Genomic DNA, 20772 nt, shown 5'->3' with positions numbered 1-20772 from the left:
TCCTCTCTATGGACAAAGCCAGGGAATACGTGTGTATGTGCACTTACAAATAAACACACGGGGACACATGGATACTACTCCAGTATGTCTCTGCTGATATTTAGAACCATGAGTTTACAGCAGTGCCTCTGGCCAGTGCAACACCTCAGGCTGCTTCCTAGCCTTCGCCCTCCGCGCTTGCGAATGCCCTCTCTGGCAGTGAGAAACCAGGCTCCCATCATCTGCCATACACTGACTCCTTTGCTCCGTGGAACCAACCTCCCACCCCCTCCAGCCCCACTTTCTGCCCCCCGCCCCCTCCCCTCTTCAGCACCCTGCTCCATGTGGTGGGCAAGCTGCGGGCGGCTCCCTTCCTCTGATCGCTTTGCATCCTCAGGCACAAGGGAGGGGAAGGAAAGGAAGGTTGGAAAGGAAGCGGCTGGACCCCCCTCCCACTTTGAGAACAGTTAGGAAGGCCGTTGCACCAGTGTATGAGCGTGTGGGTGAGCGTGCCTCTACCTGCCAGGTGTGTCAGCCTCTCTTCCCTGACGCTGCCCACAGGCTCGTGATGCCTCCAGGTCCCTCCATTTCTCATCCTGCTCTGGGGCGTTGGGGAGTGGGGGCAACATCACACAAACACCAATAAGCAAACACCTGCACGCGGGCCTTTGGGGTGGGGGGCAGCAGTCAGTCGGCCCGCCCTGGGCCCGCTCCACAGCCCATTTTGCTGTTGGGCCCGAGGTCGTGGTGGGTGGGCAGGTGCCGACAGGGATGTGGGAGGCCTGGGCCCTTAGCTCCTCTGACACCGCTGCATGAGGACTCGCGTCTCCGCAGGCCCCTCCTGGCAGAAGCACTAGCCTCGGTCCTTGTGAGAGCCCACTCTTGTGCCCTCCCTTAGCGCTGACTTTATCGGGACCAGCAAGGGGTTGTGCACCTCTGAGCCCTCCTGCCTGGCCAGAGTCTGCCTCTGAAAGCATCTGGCCGTGTTGGCGGCTGCCCCATGTGCCTTGGGGCTGCATTCCCCTCTGGTGGAAGCACCTGGCCAGGGCCTGGGGGTTGCCTCTGTTCCATCAGTAGTCCCTTTCCCAGCGTCCCTGCCCCCAGACTACACTGCCACCCTGCCTGACACTCGGGGCAGGTGCTCTCTGGGAAGGGCGTGTGTCGTATACCTGCTGCCTGCTGGGCTGGGGTGCCCCTGAGGCGCCAGGCACGGGGTCCCAGCAGGTAGGAGGAGCCAGACGGCAGTCAGCCTGGAGCGTTGCCAGAGGCAGGCTGACCAGCCGGGGCTTCTCCCTGGGACAGCCTGTGAGGAGCCCCGGGCCTCCAATGCCAGCCGATTCCCCTGGCACACGGGTCCCAGAGCAAAGAGCAGGTGGCTCTGATTTATGGGGAGGGACGTGGTTAAAGTGCCCCACCTCACAGGAACAAAGGTCACCTAGGCTGGAGGGCCGGGGCAGGAGGACAGCACATGCCCCTGGGTCCCCCTGGCCCTTGAGGGTCCAGGAGCTTCTTCCTTAGGCACGACCCCCATCCTTGTGGCCATGTAGCTCAGCTCCAGGAGTGGAGGGCTGTGGTGCTCTCACCTCAGGGGCAAGGCTCGGCCCCCAAGCCTTGGGGTCCCTGAGCTTTCCGCCTTCCTTGCTGGACCCATGTCCTATGGCCTTGGGTGGGTGTGCCTGTTCTTTCCCCACAGACCACCACAGCCCTCCAGGGGATCAGAGCCCTGAGAAGTAGCCCTGGCCCTTCTGGGGGGTCCCAGCTCCAGTTGAATAGAAAGGCCTCCACACTTAGTTACGGAAGGCCCAAGCACTCTGGCTAGATCTTTCAAGCAGCCCTGGCTAGTGATCTTTTCCCAGCCTGCCTGACCAACACGGTCACTCCCAGTTAAAGGGGCCATTTTGTTTGCCATCAACGGGGAGGAGGCCGGCAGACTCCACTCTGTGCCCCTCAGTCCCGGGGATGCTCTGAGCAGTGACTACTTGCGTGTGCCCCCCGGTGTACGACCTGTGGGTCCCTGTGGGCCTCTTGATCTGACAGCTCTGCATGGCCCCTTTAACCTGGAGGGTGACGACAAACCCCAACTGCCCAGCTCCAGGACCCACACTGGGGGAAAACCAAAGTCAAAGGTGTGTCCCTGCCCTGCCTGGCTGCACCAGCCCCTGGGCCAGTCTGCTCTCGGGACCAGGGGGGTCAGCCCTGGGGTCATTCCGTTACAGTGATCCTTAGCAAACTGCTTTCCTGAGTGCATGTCCTGCTGCCGAGGGGAAACTGAGGAGTGGAGGGGCACTGGGGCAGCTGTGGGGCTGGTCTGGGCGTGGTTGGGGGCCTTCCCTCTCACCGGCTGCCTCCTTCGAGTCTGGGGCAGACAGGCTGTTTCGGCCTCTCCTCCGGGCCCTGCTCCCACTCGGGGGTCCCTGCCTCAGGACCAACCCTCTCATACCTGTCACTTGCCAAGAGGCAGGTGGGGAGAGTCACTTACAGATCTCTCTTCTCTGATGATCAAAGCAGTAGCTGCTCTTTATAGAAAAGATGGACATGAGGCAGCAGAGAGGCTGGGAAACCAGGTGTGTGTGGACATCCCAGGCCCACACTGGCGTTTGGGCAGGTCCACTCTCTCTTCCTGAGAGTGCGTCTCCTGCCCCCTCCCTCTGACCGGGCCCTCTGCCCCAGGCCACGGAGGAGAAGGAGGAGATGGAGGAGCTGCAGGCCTACAACCGGCGGCTGCTGCACAACATCCTGCCCAAGGACGTGGCCGCACACTTCCTGGCCCGAGAGCGGCGCAACGACGAGCTCTACTACCAGTCGTGCGAGTGCGTGGCTGTCATGTTCGCCTCCATCGCCAACTTCTCCGAGTTCTACGTGGAGCTGGAGGCCAACAACGAGGGCGTTGAGTGCCTGAGGCTTCTCAACGAGATCATCGCCGACTTCGACGAGGTGCGGTGTGGGCTGAGGGGCCGGTGGGTCCCTGAAGTGGGAGGGATGGGAAGAGGCCCGATGCCCCCGCCACTGTCACCAGCTGTGAATGGCGACATCAGGAGCCCTGCTCACGGTGTCCCAGGACCTGTTGCAGGCATACTGCACGCATTTCTCCCCCAAATGAGGCCCACAGATGTGACGTGTCTTGCCGAAGGTCACTGCCAGTAAGTGGCAGGGCTGGGGCTTCGGTCCACCCTGTTTGAATTTGCAGCCTGTGCACCCCAGCTGCCCATTGATACTCTGCCCGGCTGACCTGCCGACCACTCCCATCACCCACCATTCCTCTGCTGCTGTCCAGGGCTGCACAGGGCCCCAGACGGAGCGAAGAGGTGGGACAAAGATGCAAAGTCCTATCATCAGAGGCAGAAACAAGCCTGTTTCTTTATTTGTGTATCACCCTTGATGAGCAGTTAGCATTGCCAGGCCCTGGGGATACCATGCCTGGCAGGGCAGCCTTGACCCTGGAATCCCACCGCATAGTGAGCGTGAGGGACATTCCCAGTGGGAGCCTGGGCCTGGGGCATGGGAAGGAGAGGGGGATGGAGGTGAGACCCCGCAGTGATGGAAACAGCCCTGGACTCCCAGGCACTGGGGTGACTGAAGTCGGCTGCAGCGGGTCTGGGCAGGCTCCCGGCAGGTCCTGGAGACAGAAGAAGGGTGTCCCGCTGCACAAAGATGAGATTTCCCGGGAGGGATGGGGACGTGAGCCAGCGAAGGGGGAGATGGCCACCAGCCCCTGTTGGGGCGAGAGACCCAGAGGTGACTGCTGCCCTGACCCCAGGGCTCCTGGTGTGGGGTGGGCCAGTGGCACACAGCCCCTCCGCAGCAGTGTGCTGGGCGAGGCCCGGCTCCGTCAGGGAGCACTGGGGCCTTGCACCGAGTTGGTGATGGGGACGGGCCCACTGTGCAAACGGGGGAGACGCGAGGGGCCACACTGCCACACTCCCTGCAGACCCCGGTGTCCCAGATTTGGGGGTGACCGGGTGTGGCCTTCTTCAGATCATCAGCGAGGATCGATTTAGGCAGCTGGAAAAGATCAAGACCATCGGCAGCACCTACATGGCCGCTTCCGGCCTTAATGATTCCACGTACGACAAGGTGGGCAAGACCCACATCAAAGCTCTGGCCGACTTTGCCATGAAGCTGATGGACCAAATGAAGTACATCAATGAGCACTCTTTCAACAACTTCCAGATGAAGATTGGTGAGCTCACTGGGGAGGGCTGAGGGCTTGTGGTGGTTCCTCCCACCCCCATGCTGCATTAGTGACCTGGTGTCGGCCAAGCAGAGGCCGACACCATAGTGCATCCCTGCCCAAGGGGGTGGGGTGGGCACCCAGCACTCAAAGCGTACCCCTCCAGAGCCTGGAGGTGCCTCCCCTGCACATCGGTGTGAGGGTCCCTTGCACAGGACACCCTTTTCCTGAGTTCCCACTTCACCCACTTGTTGGGAAGGCCTGGCTGGACCCAGGCTGTGCCTGCCCGAAAGACCTCGTCAGGGATGCAGTGTGCCTAGGGTGCAGGGCCTCCTGGGGGCTGCCTCATGGGCGGGCAGTCCTGCTTATTTCAAGTGACACTGCTTAAGTGGCAGTGCTTGATCTAAAAGTGTTCCAAATTCATTCAGTAAAAATGAGAAGAGTAAAATGAAACACGTATCCATTTTAAATTTATTATTATTTTATTTTTTATTTTTAGAGAGGGGGAAGGGAGGGAGAAAGAGGGAGAGAAACATCCATGTGAGAGAGAAACGTTAGTTGGTTGCCTCTTGCGCGTCCCCGACCGGGAACTGAGCCCGAACCCTTTCCCTGCGCAGGACCCACCCAACCAACTGCGCCCCACCAACCAGGGCGAAACACTCATCCATTTTAAATACAGAATGAACGAGCGCCGAACAAGTCATTCCATTTGCAAGTTTATAAAAATGTTGCACGTAATTCTACAAAATCATTAGCAAAATAGAATGAATATAGTGAGATCTTTTAAAAAACTAAACATAGAAGGAATCATGTAAAATTGACAATGAAATGATTGTTTCAACATTTTGAGTCATCTTAAAAAACAAGTGACTCAGCAGAAGTTTACTGCTGCGTGCAAGTGGTTTCTGTGTGTGAGCACAATCTCCTAGGTGCTATGAAAGCTTTTCTAACCTGCGCACATTGGGGGAGAAACCGTGTGGATGTGGAAGTCAGTCGAGTCCACGCGTCTTCCCCGGGCTCCCTCGTCCGGTCGGAAGGGCGGAGGCGGGGCTCGGCAGACGCGGAGGGCGGGGCCCCAGGGTGAGGGCCGCTGCAGGAGGGGGAGGGGCAGGGCCGGGTCTGTTTCCCAGTCAGGGCCCCATTCTACTTGCTCAGGAAATCTCTGAACCCAAACCCTAGATCATTTTTTCCTATTTCTGTATTTAATTTTGTTGTTTTATTGCCCCAACCTTGTACTCTGACAAGTCGCAGCTCCACAGAGGAGCTGAAGGACTAGCACAGCGAGAACTCGTGCGCGGTGACCAAGTCGCATGTTTGCTCCCCCTGAGGTAGCACAGGATGGTTTCAGGGTGATGGCTCTGAATGTGTTGCTCCGTGAAGTTCAAGGTGTTTCTGCAGTTCGCTTTGTTCTTGTCAAGGATGCCCAGGCTGGCAGTGTGAGTAGAAATCTTGGCAGTAGAAATTTTGCTTTGTTGAGTGTTGCTGCCTTCCTCTATTTACTTATTTTTTCCATTACAGTTTACCTTCAGTATTATTTTGTACTGGTTTCAGGTGTGTGGCCTGGTGGCTAGGTAATCTATACTTTACAGAGTGTTCCCCTCCACATGCCCAGTCCCCACCTGGCTCCGTACATGCACAGTTATTACAGTGTTGTTGACGCTTTCGATGCTGTAACTACCAACTGGTCCTTCTCACTCCCTGCACCCTGTTCCCCCAGTCCCCAGGCCCCTCCCCTCTGCTGCCCCCACCTCTTCAGGATGGCAGAGGTAAAGAGTGCTTTCTGAAAGAGTGGACCTTTCTTCCATTCAAAATGTTAATGCATTATCAATTCCCTGGGTATGTCCATCTCAAGCCATAAATGATTCAGATTTCACATTTTTTGAAAAAGGAACAGTAATTCACCCACAGAAATACTAGTATTTCAATTCTCAAAATCAGCACATTAGATCAAAATACTGGATTACTAGCCATCAGTACTGTGATCATTGGCTGCTGTGTCAGTCTGGGGGCCCGCCCAGCGGCCTCGGCCGGGCTCTCGTCCTGCCCGGGCTGCCGGCTCGCCCAGACCAGAGCCGGCTCGGGGTCTGCCCCACCTCCCGCGCAGCCCACATTTCTCTGTGAGCTTCATTCACTCTTGGCTTTCTGAAATCCCCATTCTTAATTTCCCTGCACCCCATCTTTCCCACCTACACTGATGTGTGTTTTTGTAAGCTGCCTCCAGCGCCTTCATCACACCAGGGCTGGAGACTGAGCGGCAGGCAGATGAGTAGCCGAGCAGGCAGTGGGGAGCCTCACCGAGGAGCGTGGCTTTTGACCGGTGGGTTAGACAGTCCAGCCTGGAAGTGGCAGGCGGTGTAAAAAGCCACATGTGATGTGGCAGGACTACAGAGGAAGATCGTGGAGGGAAGAGTTTTGAGGACTGATGGCATTTCTGAGTAAGCGAGTGGCCTGATGAGCTTATCTGGGAGCTTCTGCTGTTTGTGGTCTTACCTCTCACACACGAGAATCAGTTAAGCAATGATGAGGTTTAATGAGGCCCAGTGTTACTGAAATAGGAGGGAGTGCCCTGGGGCATGGAGACACGGCAGAGAATGTCCAGAGAATGCCAGGTGGGCAGATGTGTCAGGGAAGGACGGCGGCTGGAGAGGAGGAGGGAGGACACTCAGACGGAGAACAGGCACAGCGCAGGCTCGGAGGTGGTGTGGCCTCGGTGAGTCTGGGCAGAAGTGCCGGGAGCAGGATGGAGGGCCAGTGCCCAGGGGTGCCCTTGCCCTGGCTCGGAGGCCCAGGGTAGGGTTACTTGGCAAGGCCGGAGATGGTGGGGTAGGAGCTCAGTTCTAAGGACGAGAAGGTGGTGCCCCTGGAAAAACAGAGCAGTGAGGAAGGGAAGGGCAAGTTCCGGTGTGTGGAGTCCAAACTGATGGCGGAAACTGAAATGCCACTGAGAGACGGGTGATTAGAGAAAGGTGGGGTCAGGTGACACACTGTGTGGAGGGAGGAATGCCAGCGAGGGCCAGCGTTGGTCTGAGTCCTGAGGGCCATGCTGACTTCTGTCCCCCCAGGGCTCAACATCGGCCCCGTGGTGGCTGGGGTGATCGGAGCCCGCAAGCCTCAGTACGACATCTGGGGCAACACAGTGAATGTGGCCAGCCGCATGGACAGCACCGGCGTGCCTGACCGCATCCAGGTGAGTGCAGGGGCATCCGCCTCCCCCACACCAGGGCCTCTGCCTGGTGCTCAGTGGTCTTCGGGGCAGCAACCCCTCGAGTTTCCAGCAGAATTTCTGCAGCCAGATCTCAGGACAATTGGGTAGTTAGCGCTGGTGTCTTCGAAGTTTGGAGAACAGGATTGGTTTCAGGCTTTCAGTACCTCGGACAGCCCCCTGCCCTGCCGCAGAGCTGCATGCTGGCCTTAGGAGGAATTAGAAGGTACAGCCAGAGGCCGGCTGCCTGTGCCCAGCCACGAGTGCTAATGCCACAGCCCAGGCACACAGAGGGACACAAAGATGACCACAGGGGGCAGGGTCTTGCCAAATGGGACCCACAGCACCCACGGGGACTGGCCAGAGAACCAAGACTTCTCCTCCCTGCATTCTCTGTGAGCTGGTGCTCGTAGTTCCCAGGCCTGCCACTCTTCAGCTGCTGTTCTTTGTTTTTCTCAGGCCCTCCTTGGTTCTTCCTGCTCCAGTCTGATGCAGAGAGGCCCTGGGCTGGGCTCTAGTCCTGCACACCCCCATGCCCCCAATTCCCTGTGAGCTGTGGACGGGTCACTTAGCTTCCCTGGCCTCAGTTTTCCCAAATGCTGTTGGTGCTTTTTTATGGCCTTTTGCTCACCCTGACACCATCCAAATGCCCCCCAACTTCTCTCTCCTGTGGGGTCTCTGAACAAAGGGCTTGGCCCTGAGGATAGCCGGGGCCAGCACAGCCCTGCCTGGCTGCCTTGTGGGTGCTGTCTGAGGGGCCTGGCCAAATGGCCTCTCACCTCCATCCCTGTGCTGAGGGGAGAAAGGATGGCAAGGCGGGGAGTGGGGCTCGTGAGGACAGACGAGGGGCATGTGTGCTTGCAGAGTGCCTGACCTCACCCAGACAGGTGCGAGGGCTGCTGCCGGCAACCACAGGGCCTCACCGCTGACGAACACACTTAATAGCCTCCCCGCAGCCCAGCCTGGATTCCTGCCCGGGGCCCCCGGCCTGGGGAGGACACGCAGCAGGTGCTGGAGCAGGGCTGGCAGTACTCAGAAATGGTTTTGGATCGCCTTGCGAGGCATTCGTGTGCACTGCCGCTCTGTCACCCCTGCTTTTCCCCCCGTCGCCCTGCACAACTGTAGTGTGGTCACTGAAGCCACTGTGAGTGCTCCTCTTTGTCCCAAATGCTGAAGGACAGACAGACAGACAGACAGGCAACACACTGTGGAGCTCTGCCACTTGTTAGCCATGTGACCTCAGGCAAGTGACTTAGGTTTTTCCAGCCTGAGGTCACAGTGCTTACAGATGAAGTAAGCAGTGGTTCTCAACTCTCTGTGGTGAAAAACCAGAGTGCGACCTTGGCCGACACACTGGTCTCAGGTGTGGTCTGGCTGCTAGGGGAGCAGCTCTGCACTGATTCGCAGCCTCGGCACTTCTCTTGCGGTGGGCAGGCGATGGCCACCCTTTGGGTAGCATGGAAATAGTGTGTGTGAGGTGCTTGCCGCACTGCCTGGCACAGAGCAGGTGTTGTCATCCTCATCACTGAGGCACGTTCCTGGACAAGCAGTTGTCCATCCCTGAGAGCCTCGGCAGGAAGGTGCCACCCACCCTTCTGTGTCCAAGGCAGCCAGGCAGCGCTGCCCGATGGTAGACTCACGGCTCAGGTCACTAATGGCCTATCTTCTTTCCTCCTTTGCCTCCTCAGGTCACAACAGACATGTACCAGGTGTTGGCTGCCAACACCTACCAGCTGGAGTGCCGGGGTGTGGTCAAGGTCAAGGGCAAAGGCGAGATGATGACCTACTTCCTCAATGGAGGGCCCCCACTCAGTTAGTAGCTGCCAGTCAGAGATGCCAGGCAGCCCGGCCTCCAGAGAAATGGAAACAGCTTCTTCGTGTGCCAGGCAGGCAGGTGGAAGCCCACGCTCCAGCCCAGGGGGCTGCGCCGATGAGATTTGCCATTTTGACTCCAGAAGCAGCTTCTGCCCTTGTGGGCGGGCAGCAGCCCCAGGCCGTGGGGTGCCAGCGTCCCGCGAGCATCAAGCTGACCAAAGACGTTTCCCTCTGTAGGAGACTCCGCTAGACTCGACCTGAATCTTGAGATTTCTAATGGGTGCTGCTGCTGCACGGATGGGAAGGAGCTCGGGGGCCACCCAGCGCTTGAGGGCAGGGCTGAGGGAGAGGCCTCTGTCTCAGGGGTTGGGGAGGCAGAGTGACTGTGGCTGGGGGGAGCCCAGGGCCCCTGAGGGGCCTTCTTTTCTATGCGAGCCTTTAAACTTCACAGGAAGTGTCAACCCCACTCCGAAGACAGAGGGAGCTCCCGGGCAGGAGTGCTGGCTTTGGAAGGGCTGTGGCTTCCTCGCAGCCCCGCCCACACCTACACACAGACCACGCCCCACTGAGAGGGACAGGGCTGATCGCCAGGGGGAGGAGAGGACTCGAGCAAGGAGTGGAGGTCCTGAGAAAAGGAAAATATTTATTGAATAAAACAAAAGTTTCTGTGCCCTTCCTCAGACTATGCTAGTTGTGCGTGTGTAAGAGACCCACGAGCAACTGAGGATGCCGCTGGGGAGGGGGAGGGATCCCAAATTGTCTTTTTGTATTTTTTATTTTGTATTATTGAAAACCTTGGAGATCTAACAAATATACCAAATTCTATATTTTGTAAATTCTCTATATTAGGACGCGGCTGTTCACCGCGGGGCGTGCGTGCTCATTTGTCCTGCGCGCACACCGATGCGCGTTCTGGTGTGTGTGTGTTTCTGCTGTGGGGCTGGGCTCTTACAGGAGCCTGCTGCCCTCACCTCGGACTCGGCAGTTTTGGGTTTTCCCAGGTCCGGCCAGAGCAGTGGCTGTGTCCTTCCGGGGCACCACCGCGTGTTCAGGTTAAGCAGGAAGATAGATGATAGACATAAGACCCCGCCTCTCTCTGTACACACGGACACACACACCGCTTCCCCTGAATCAGATACACACGAAACGATGAGAAGGAAACATAAAGCTGCACTTGCATCTCGTGCTGAGTCGGAACCAAGGGAAGCAGCCTCAAACCGCAGCAGCAGGGAGACTGGCTGCCCTCCGCCCGTCCACTCTCTGCAGGGTCAGCCACGTGGCGCCTGGTGCCCAGCCAGCGTGCGTGTGGGCGGGAGGAAGCCTGCCCGGCTGTCTCAGTTGGCTGAGGCGGCCCTCTCTGGAGCTGATCCCTGAGACTTTTGCATATAATGTGGATCCCTCAGGTTCAGGGAATGAGGGGGGGGGGGGGGTGTGGCTTTGCCCTCCACTTGCAAACCAGAGGAAAGGGTGGTGCCCTGCTAGCAGAAATTTTGATTTGTCTGGTTTTTGTTTTTTGAGGAGGGGACAGTTAAACGTAGCGAGAAAAAAACTTCTATTTTTATACCCAATGAGGGAGGCATTTGGAAAATGATGTGCTATCAGAGAGATGTTCAGGCAGAACCCTTGGGGCCTGTGCCCAGACCTTCTCATTGCTGCTCAGGGCAGAACGCTCCGCGCCCACCCCCAACACAAGGCCGAGGAGGTGAACGTGACTCGGATGCCCGCCTGTACCGCCTGTCACTGGGCACTAGCACCAGCCTCCCCGACCACACACGCCGTCCATCCCGGTGTGAGCACAGCTCTGGGAAGCAAGGCTTAGGGACCTAAAACTGCCAGCCTGAGTCTGTCCGCGCTTTTGCAGTTCCTCCTTTTAGTTCTGCAGGGGCCTCTTGCCCTTGCCGGGGCTGGCTTTCTCCACATACTGTGCTCCAGTCCCCTGCCCATCCCCCTCCCCCATCACCCGCCAGTGGTGCTGGGCTTCGTTTTGCTTCCAACCTGAGTACTGTGTGTGTGCCGCATTCCTCCCGTGTCCCCCCATCGTCTGACCCCCCACCGGCCTCGTGGGGGCCCATCCCCCCTCCCAGCAGTGACTGGTGACCACGTGCAGTGCTAGCTCTTCATTCCCTCTAAGGGGTGTGCACTCTTTTTATTCCTGCTCTTGCAAAATGGATACGATTATGATTTCCCATGGAAATTGAAGTCTATTTAAGTAATTTAACTATTAAACACTTTCACTGGTAATGCGTCCTGGTCTGATTTGCTGCTTGGGCCTGGGGTCTAGCTCCAGCCTGAAGAACAGGGAACTCAGTCCCTGGCTGAGTGATGGAGAGGGAGCTGTGGAGCGCAGGCACCTCCTCTGAGTGGGGGACAGCGCATGGCTGTGAGGAGGGTGCCAGCTGAAGACCATAGTCATCGTGGTCGCCCAAGTCATCGGTGGGAGGACACTGGTGACCCAGGTGAGAGCCAGTTCACAGGACTGAGGGCAGAGGTCTCAGTGCAGAGGCTGAACGGTGAAGGGATGAGGACGGGGAACAGGCGTGAAGAGGATGGGGATGGAGGACGGAGCAGAAAACATCCGGGGTCTGGGGGGGGGGGGGGTTGTTTTAAAACGGGTGAGCCAAACATGTTTCTGTGTGAAGGGAAAGGAAGTTGGAAACAGCAGTGAACCCAGATCCCTGAAAGAACCGCAGGAGGTGGGAGGGGGGAGATGCAGGCTGGCGATGACTCATTCGACCCAGATAGCTAGCGATGGTGGCGGCCATGCACTGAGCACTGGCTGCCAGACTCGGGGTGAGCACCACAGAGGCATCGCATCCAATCTCCTGGCTGCCTTGTTTCACCGACAGAATGGGCACAGAGATTGAGTTACTTTATTTTGCCGTGCATAATGCACATTTTTTTGACCAAATTTTTTAGGGAAAAATGAGGATGCACATTATACATGGGTAGTACTAATTCCATACCTACATAACTTTTAAATTCTTTCATTTATGCTTATGCATTAAAAGTGTAATTCTAGAAAGCAATAATATCCATATGCAAAATAATACCTTGGAATATGATAACTGGTTGTGTTTCTAAATATAAATAAATAATTGAATTAAAAAGTTAAAAAGAAAGTTTTCCTTAAAGTTTGGGCCAAAAACATGGGTGTGCATGGCACACGGGAGTGCATTTTACATGGCAGAATACGGTGTTTGTCTAAGGCCAACCAGCTGGTGATTAACAGAGATGGGCTTCAAAGCAAGCCTGCTTGCTAACCCATGCAGGTAACTTCCTGCGTGCCCCAGCACTGCCCCCCTCGCCCCAGAGGCAGGAAGTGGGGCAGAAGGCGCGGGACCCTTTTCAGCAGCACCTGCCTGCTGCACCCCTCACAGGCAGCGCTCAGGAAACGAGACTAGAGGGCCTTGGTCAAATTAGGTCTAACAACGGTGTGAGTGAAGGAGCCTCTGAACACGGGTCACCGGCTTCACTGCAACAGTAGCCACATGGGGACATAGATGAGGCAGTCTCAGGCACAGGCGGGCCTCCTGCTCCAGAGAATGGGCATCATTAGGACTTCAAATGTGCGTGCTGAAGGATGTACTTGTGTAGAGCTTGTGTTTAACTCAGGATTTTTCCAGGCTGGGGAACGCCAGTTAGGAAAGGAGACCAAATGATATAAGGCAGGTCAAACTTTAGGGGCCGACTGGCCTTGGTGGGAACCTCGGCTCCCAAAGAGCTCCCACCCCGCTGTGGCCAGTGGAGACCAAACCGGCAGGGAACCACACGCATACATGCAGCAGGGCGCCGGCAGGGCACTGCTCAGAACCTTCCCGGGCCCTTCCATCTCCATCCACATCCCCACTGAGCTAATCCCCACAAGAGAACACACTTGTTTCTTCTGTAGAGAGTTACGCTTTTTTCCCCACATACGTACCCATACCTAAAATGTTAATTTAAGACGCCATTGATGTCTGGGGTGAGGTTTGAACACCTCTTTAATGCTCATTGACAGCCAAAACCACTAAAACCAAGACCAGACCCCAGACAATGTGGTGGTGACTTGATTGCAGGAGGGAGTCAGCAGCAGGTAGCAGGAGGCCCGGGGGAGCCTCAGCATACGGGGAAGGCTGGGGCTCCGTGTTCACCTGGTGGCTGCGTTAAAGACTTTCAAAGTTATAAACAGTTACAGAGCTTTTTCAAAATTACGTATCGCCTAAGTGGCATATAGTTAAATCAGTGGAAAATGAGGTTCCAGAGCCTGGACAAGATGCTGAGTCCCTATCAGTGCAGGTCAGGAAAGCACCTGGGTGGTAGGGTGTACAGTGTTCAAAAGTGGGCTGAGCAGACTCTCACTGCCACCTCAGTGAGAGAACCACACGGCTGGGAAGAGCCCTGAAAGCCCAGTTTCTGTATTTGTCTACATCAAAATGACTCTACAGTAAAGAGAATAAACACAGTACATGTCATCCCCAGAAGGAAGGGACTGAGAAGGCTGGGCCGTGCTGGCCGAGGCAAGCACCACTTAGGAAAGGCATCAGGAGAGGAGTCGGAAGAGCTGGGGAGGGCACAGCAGACTGGAGACTACCATCCCCCCACCCCCACCCATTTGGGTGAACTTCCCAAGGCTTGAAGACTTCCACATACGCTTTCTCATTCGTGCTCTCCCCACTCCCGCCCTCCCCCCACCAGGCCTAGGAGGCATGGGGAGAACGGTCTAGTGCGCCCCCTGCAGCTGCCCTGGTCCTTGGGGACAAAAGCTGTGGCACCAGCCCACAGGCACTTTTGTCCAGTGTGCCCATCTGGTGCTGACAACCTTGGCAGACCGAAGAGAGGGCTCGCCACTCCTCAAGGTCGACAGTAGATGAAATGAGATCCAACTATGATAGTACTAGAGCTTTTCTTACTCTTCTAGATTTAAAAAAAAAAAAAAAAGCCCCCTGGTGGTTTTTCCTCTTGGTCTTAAAAAATACCTTTGGTGTCCTCTTGCCTGTCTTCCCTCCTCACTTGTAGGGTCACTGCTGCTCAAGACAGACACAGGAACAAAGCCAAGTGAGGCGGCCGGAGTGGCTAATCTCCAAGGTCTCCTCCTCTGCAGGCTTCTCTGATTCTAAGTATTCATGTAAGTCTTCATGTGATCTTCAAGTGCCAGACCACATGCATGGCACAAACACAAACCATTGAATTAGGATTTTAAGATTTTAGAGGCAGAGGCAGAGACAAATGAGATGAAAGCATTGTGCCATGAGCGATCTGTGGGAAGACCGCCTCCAAACCAAGTTGGGGATGGCTCTGTCCTCCTGCAGACACCAAGCCAGTAGCCACAGTTGCCACGCATGACAGCTTGACTAGCAAGAGCCGCTATCCAAGGAGAGGGGAGGGGTGGGTGGAGATCAGTGTAGGCTCACAGGGCAAGCAGAGGGTCCAGACAGTGGAAGGTGGGAAAAAAGGACTATAACAAACAGGAAAGTAGGCATCCTGTCCTCACTGGCCTGTGAGCCCCAGGCCTCACCCGCACATCTGTTCCTAGTGAGTGGAGCTGAGCCACCCCCTCATTTGGTGAGCACACATGCGTCCCTAAGGCCCCTTTCATATTGCTGGTCTATTAGGCCCATGAATTTAAAGAATTCTCACTGGAATCCATTAGGGACCTCATCACTTTTTTTTTTCCCTCAGCCAGTTTCTAATTTAGGCCTGCCTGGGATCTCTGGTTTGTCAGCATATCTGCTTATTTTAACTTGGACTATTTTCCAATTCTGCAAAATTTGCTTCTCTGCTTTGACTTTGTCAGTTAGCTAGAATGGTACTTCCCTGGCTCACACGGGATTTTCTCAGGGATGGGGGTGGGAAGGGAGGAGTGCATTGACTTCAGATTAATCTTTGTGTTTCCAATCATTTTTTAAAGTATATTTTATTGATTATGCTATTACAGTCTTCCCAATGTTTTCCGCTTTATCCTCACTCTGCCCTGAACCCCTCAATGCACTGACATCCCCCCACCCCTATACCTTAGTTCATGTCCTTGGGTTGTACATACAAGTTCTTTGACTTCTCTGTTTCCTATACCATTTTTTTATCTCTCTCCCTATTTTATGCCTATCAACTTTGCTGCTTCTTCCCTGTACCTTCCCTCCATTCCTCCCTTCCCTCTTCCCACTGAAAACCCTCCATGTGATGTCCATTTCTCTGATTCTGTTCCTTTTCTAGCTGTTTGCTTAGTTTTTGTTTTTCTTTTTTTTTTTTTAGGTTCAGTTGTTGATAGTCGTGAGTTTGTTAACCTTCTACTATTCATAGTTTTGATCTTCTTTTTCTTACATAAGTCCCTTTAACATTTCATATAATAAGGGCTTGGTGATGATGAACTCCTTTAACTTGACCTTATCTGAGAAGCACTTTATCTGCCCTTCATTCTAAATGAAAGTTTTGCTGGATAGAGCAATCTTGAATGTAAGTCCTTGCCTTTCATGACTTGGAATACTTCTTTCTAGCCCCTTCTTGCCTGCAAGGTCTCTTTTGAGAAATCAGCTGATAGTCTTATGGACACTCCTTTGTAGGTAACTCTCTCCTATCCTCTTGCTGCTTTTAAGATTCTCTCTTTATCTTTAATCTTGGGTGACTTAATGATGTGCTTTGGTGTGTTCCTCCTTGGGTCCAACTTCTTTGGGACTCTCTGGGCTTCCTTGATTTCCTGGAAGTCTATTTCCTTTGCTAGATTGGGGAAGTTTTCCTCTATTATGTTTTCAAATAAGTTTTAAACTTCTGGTTCTTGTTCTTCTCCTTTTGGCACCCCTATGATTCAGATATTGGAATTTTTAAAGTTGCCCCAGAGGTTCCTAAGCCTCTCCTCATTTTTTAAAATTCCTGTTTCTTCATTCTGTTCTGGTTGGATTTTTTAATTCTTCATTTGGTTCCAGATCGTTGACTTGAGTCCTGGTTTCCTTCCCATCACTGTCAGTTCCCTGAATATTTTGCTTTAGTTCACTTTGGGTAGCCTTCATTTCTTCCTTCATTTTTCGACTGAGCTCAATCAGTTCTGTGAACATCCTGATTACCAGTTTTGAACTTGCATCAGATAGGATGGCTATCTCCTTGTTGCTTAGCATTTTCTGGATTTTTGATGTTCTCTCATTTGTGCCCTATTTTTTTTGTCTCCGTGCACCTGTTATGTTGTAAGGGGGCAGGTCCCTAGGTATTCACCAGGGCAAGGCAGCCCTCTTTGCTGCATTGTGGTGCTGTCTGTGGGGGAGGGGATCAGAGAGGGAACAATGCTCACTTACTTGGCTCTAGCCCCATATTCCAGTGTGCTCTCATGTGAGACTGGGAGTTTCTCCTACCATTAGTTTACCCTGATGTAGTTTACAGCTAGCTTTGAGTCTCAGTTTCCCATTCAGCCAGCCCTGACTTGCTTGCACAGTCTGCCTTGCCACAGGTCTTCTCTGCCCGCCCGGCTGCCTGTCTCCCTATCAGTCTGGTTGAATTTTAATTCCTTGGTTGTAGGAGTTCCATGCAGTTTGATTTTCTGGCATTTCTGGTTGTTTATTGTTTTTAGATTGGTTGTTATCCTCTTGGTTGTATGAGGAAGTGAAAAGTTTCTACCTACACCTCCATCTTGGCCGGAACTCCTGCTTCAGATTAATCTCTTGAAAGTGATGCTGCATCTGTGCTTTTTAAGAGTCTTGCGCTCTCACTGTCCCCAGCATCCACAAACTTCCTTTTGTGAGTTGAAGGCTGCTGGCTGCCTTCCTGACTCCTCAACCCATAATGCACCAGCCACATGTGTGTGCACACATGCATTCACACTCACACTCATAGGGTCCTTACAGAGTGGTGGGCACTCGGGTGGCTGCCACCCAAGACGGCCCGATAGATCAGGTGAGAATGTTAAAAGGATGCTGGGGCCACACGGGATCAGGTGAGGTTCCCAGAGGCACCCTCCCCATTCAACAGTGGTCCAGTGCCAGGAGGCTGGGGTCCTGAAGAGCAGTTCATCACTTCGATGTTGTGTGACACTGGTTAACTTAATCCTGTTTCCTTACCTCAAGTGGATTTTTTTTAAAGATTTTATTTATTTTAGACAGAGGGGAAGGAGAGAGGGAGAGAAACATCAGTGTGTGGTTGCCTCTTGCATGTCTCCTACTGGAGACCTGGCCCAAAACCCAGGCATGTGCCCTGACTACAAATCAAACCGGCAGCCCTTGGGTTTGCAGGCTGTGCTCAGTCCACTGAGCCACACCAGTCAGGGCTCAAGTAGATTTTGTTAAACTCACAAACCTTCTATATGCAGAACAGCCAATATGGAGTAGCCATGTGGCCAGTGTGAGTCCCTCAATTCCCTTCTCCCCTTCTGTGTCCTCAGTGCCCTGTCCAGAAGTCTGCACACAAGAGCTTGTTGCCTGGTTACCTGCCTGCTAGATATTTCAACAGGATCCTCACCAGCTTAGGCACTTCTGAAAAGCTCTGGGCAATGATTTATTATACTTAGGGCATTTGAAATTAAAATGACTCTTACTACCTTGAAAGGAATAGCAACGCTACAAGAAATACAGCAGCCTGGTAGTAAATGCAGTCCTCACACTCACCGTGCCAGCCTCTGTTCTAAGTGCTTTGTATTCAACTCATTTAATTCTCCTACAGCCCTCTGCCCACGGCACTGTCAGTACTCGCACATTTTGGTGAGGAAGCTGAAGCACAGAGGCGACGCGACTTGCTGATGTCACAATGCCACCAGAAGGGAAAGTCGGAGTCTGCCTCTGAGCTCATAATCACTACTTGGCATTGCAATTAGTTACCTTCTGTGTTTTGTTTTAATGTTTTCAGATGTATGGACCACTCAAAGCAGAATTTCCATGAAATGATTTCATATCAAAAACCTCATCTAATTATGGACTTCAGCTAGAAAAAAGTAAATGTTTGTAACACATGAATCACCAGTGAAGCTTTAACATTCTATATCAAGAATTAGTTCATGAGTTAGTTTTACTATAAAGACTAATCTGTGTACCTTCTTGTCTTAAAATCTAAGACACACTTACGGTTCACCATACCTCTTGGGCCATCTGTCCTGTCATGGCTACAGATGCAGGAAGTTTAGGAAATTATTTTATTCAGTTTAGGACACCTCCAGCACAGGAGTTAGCACTGACCTGATCTCTTTCATAAAAAAAAAAAAAAAACAAACCTCTACATATCTCAACACATATGCCTTGAATGTTTTAACGTATTTCCATGTTGCCTAGCTTGATATTACATAGTGGTGAAGAGCATGAGTTCTGAGTAAGACTGATCTGGACTGAAATCCTGGTGCCACCACAAAGGCTTGATTGTGGCCGTGGCCAGGGTCCTTAACTGCTTTAGGCCTCAGCTGCTTCATCTATGAAACAGAAAAAGCCTTCATGATCCCCTTCTGTGAATATGACACGCGTACATGCACGGAGCCACCTGCCTTCACGTCAGCCATCTGCTTGCACTGCTGCAGCAGCACTCTGAGGCCCCAGTGGTCATCAGTCACACACACATACAGTCTTCATTCTGAAAGTCTCTGTGATGCAGAAAATGAGCACCGACTTTTGAACCAGGTTTGAATGTGAGTCTTTATTTCCCCAAGTGAGCATGAGAGCTGCACTGCCTTCCTGCCATTAGGATGAGCTATGTAGGAGGACCCAGCATGGGCCCACAAAAGGCGCTAACAAGCATTCTTGTCATCAGTCCTAGGCACTGGAGGAATTTAAAGTGAGAGAGCAAAACAGTGTTTGTTCACATTTAGGCAAAGTCCCTGACAACCTCCCACAAAGAAAAGCATGGGCACAAAGTAGACAAGCCACCAAAGGCAGCGCTGGGGGAGGGCTGCCAGCAACATGGGAAATGGGGAGCAGGACGCCAGTGTCTGCCTGCTGGAGCCTAAACACGCGTTCTGCTGGGCGACGCTCGGACTGCTGGTTCTGGGATGCGGGGAAAAGGGCAAATGGGAGCCATGGGTAAGGCTGGGCTGGAAATACCATTTGTTGCCAAGGAAACATCATGAACAATATGTAAGATGAGGGTACTGACTTCAGGAACACTCTGAGAACTAAGCCCGTTCTCTCCCTGAGCTCCCTGCAGCCTCCAATTGTGCCAACACTATTCCCCACCAGCATCGCCGGCGATGTACACACACACCACCACCATTCTCTGCTAATGGGCCAGGGGGACACAACCACGCAGCTTCCAGCCGTGCCGCGCTTCCACGCTGTGATCTCATCTGCTAAGGAGTAACCCAGAAAGTCTGGCCACTCAAGGAAGAGATATTACGAGAGTGGTAGCCACACACACTGTTTCTTTCTGAAAGCTCAAACAGGACACAGCAATATGGCAGCAAGCAACGCTGTCCCAGAACACTGATATCAGCTCCTCTAACCCTACTCAGTCATACCAGCAGAGTTAAATGCTCAGCTGATACAGCCTTTATACACAGACTCATTTATAACTCCTGGAGTTGGAGGGGTTTCTTTTAACTTTTAGCCAAGATTATTACTAAAGCCAGTTTCAACCAAAAATCGGGTTCGATTTTACCACAGCATTTTTAGGTAGAAAGATCCTATTTCCTTAGAGATAATAAAGCAGAAAAATACAAAAAAAGGCATGCCCATAGACAGGGAGTGCAGCCCTGAAGAGTGACCTATAATTTGTTGTGGTAAGGCGAGGTGTTCAATTTGGTCTGAGAGGTGGCTGCTTTTGAAATAATTTATTTGCACTTTTACCATATACTCCATGATAACTCTACCTCTTAAAGTGAACAAAAGGTCTGTTAAAATAACAAGTAGGTACAGACACACACACACACACACACACACACACACAGAGAGCTCAGAGTGGGTCCTTGGATGACTTAGTAAATGTTCTGAAATAAAGGCCAAGCAACTGCCTTTCTGTGGGGCAGCCAACTCGGGAGGAAGCACGTCTGTGACACGGAGGTTAAGGCTCATAGGATAAATCTGGTCTCTGTGGAGCCTTGACAAACCAGGGCTCTAATGAGATTCCAGATATGGCCTAAGAGAAAAGGAGCTGAGTATTTCTCCAGACTAGATTCCACTGTGAAAAAGATAATCAGAGGACAGTGTGGTCTCCAGATACTTGTTTCGAATGGATTTTCTAGCTCTAACATGATACTTGTTCTTAGCTTAGGATAAGAATCCTTACTTAAGAGAACAAAATCCTCTATTAGCCACACACACACACACACACACACTCTCTCTCTCTCTCTCTCTCTCTCTCTCTGAAAGTCTTAGAGAGCTGGTACAAGTTGAGGATCCAAGGCACAAACATAACAGGCAAATGTGCATAAGCTGAGGATTCTGTTCATGTTAGCATTTCATTGGATCACCAAGTGTGAACATTCTTAACCAGAATTCATCCAGAAGCAGAGTCCCCTGAGGAACTAGTATGCTCTGATGGACAGTTAGAGCAATGGAAACTTGTTTTCCTTCCAGCCTGGACTTTTGGGAAGTTCGACAAATTTCACACCGGATAACAGCGACGTGTTCACCCTTCCTTCCATTTTCATTGGTCTTGATTTTCTCCCCTTTCTATTCTTATTTTATTGCCATTATTTTATGTACCGTTTCCTGGTACGCTGCTCTGCACTCTT

General features: G+C 52.9%; 1 protein-coding gene across 3 annotated transcripts in view; it reads left to right on the top strand.

Annotated features, from left to right (window-relative positions):
* Positions 1-11408, top strand: part of ADCY5 (adenylate cyclase 5) — a 146774-nt gene extending 135366 nt beyond the window's left edge. For all 3 annotated transcript variants that reach the window (XM_045851034.1, XM_045851033.1, XM_045851035.1), the window contains exons 18-21: positions 2650-2913; positions 3955-4159; positions 7213-7337; positions 9041-11408. In XM_045851034.1, the coding sequence (XP_045706990.1) occupies positions 2650-2913; positions 3955-4159; positions 7213-7337; positions 9041-9169 (723 nt within the window). In that variant the 3' untranslated portion in view covers positions 9170-11408. The remainder of the gene's footprint in view (positions 1-2649; positions 2914-3954; positions 4160-7212; positions 7338-9040) is intronic.
* Positions 11409-20772: the final 9364 nt, after the last annotated feature.

Source organism: Phyllostomus hastatus, unplaced genomic scaffold (genome assembly GCF_019186645.2).
Source record: "Phyllostomus hastatus isolate PE091 unplaced genomic scaffold, TTU_PhHast_1.1 phas_contig_86, whole genome shotgun sequence".
NCBI classification, from domain to species: domain Eukaryota; kingdom Metazoa; phylum Chordata; class Mammalia; order Chiroptera; family Phyllostomidae; genus Phyllostomus; species Phyllostomus hastatus.
The sequence above is the reverse complement of the archived record's forward strand: the minus strand, read 5'-3'. Positions and strand labels throughout refer to the sequence as shown.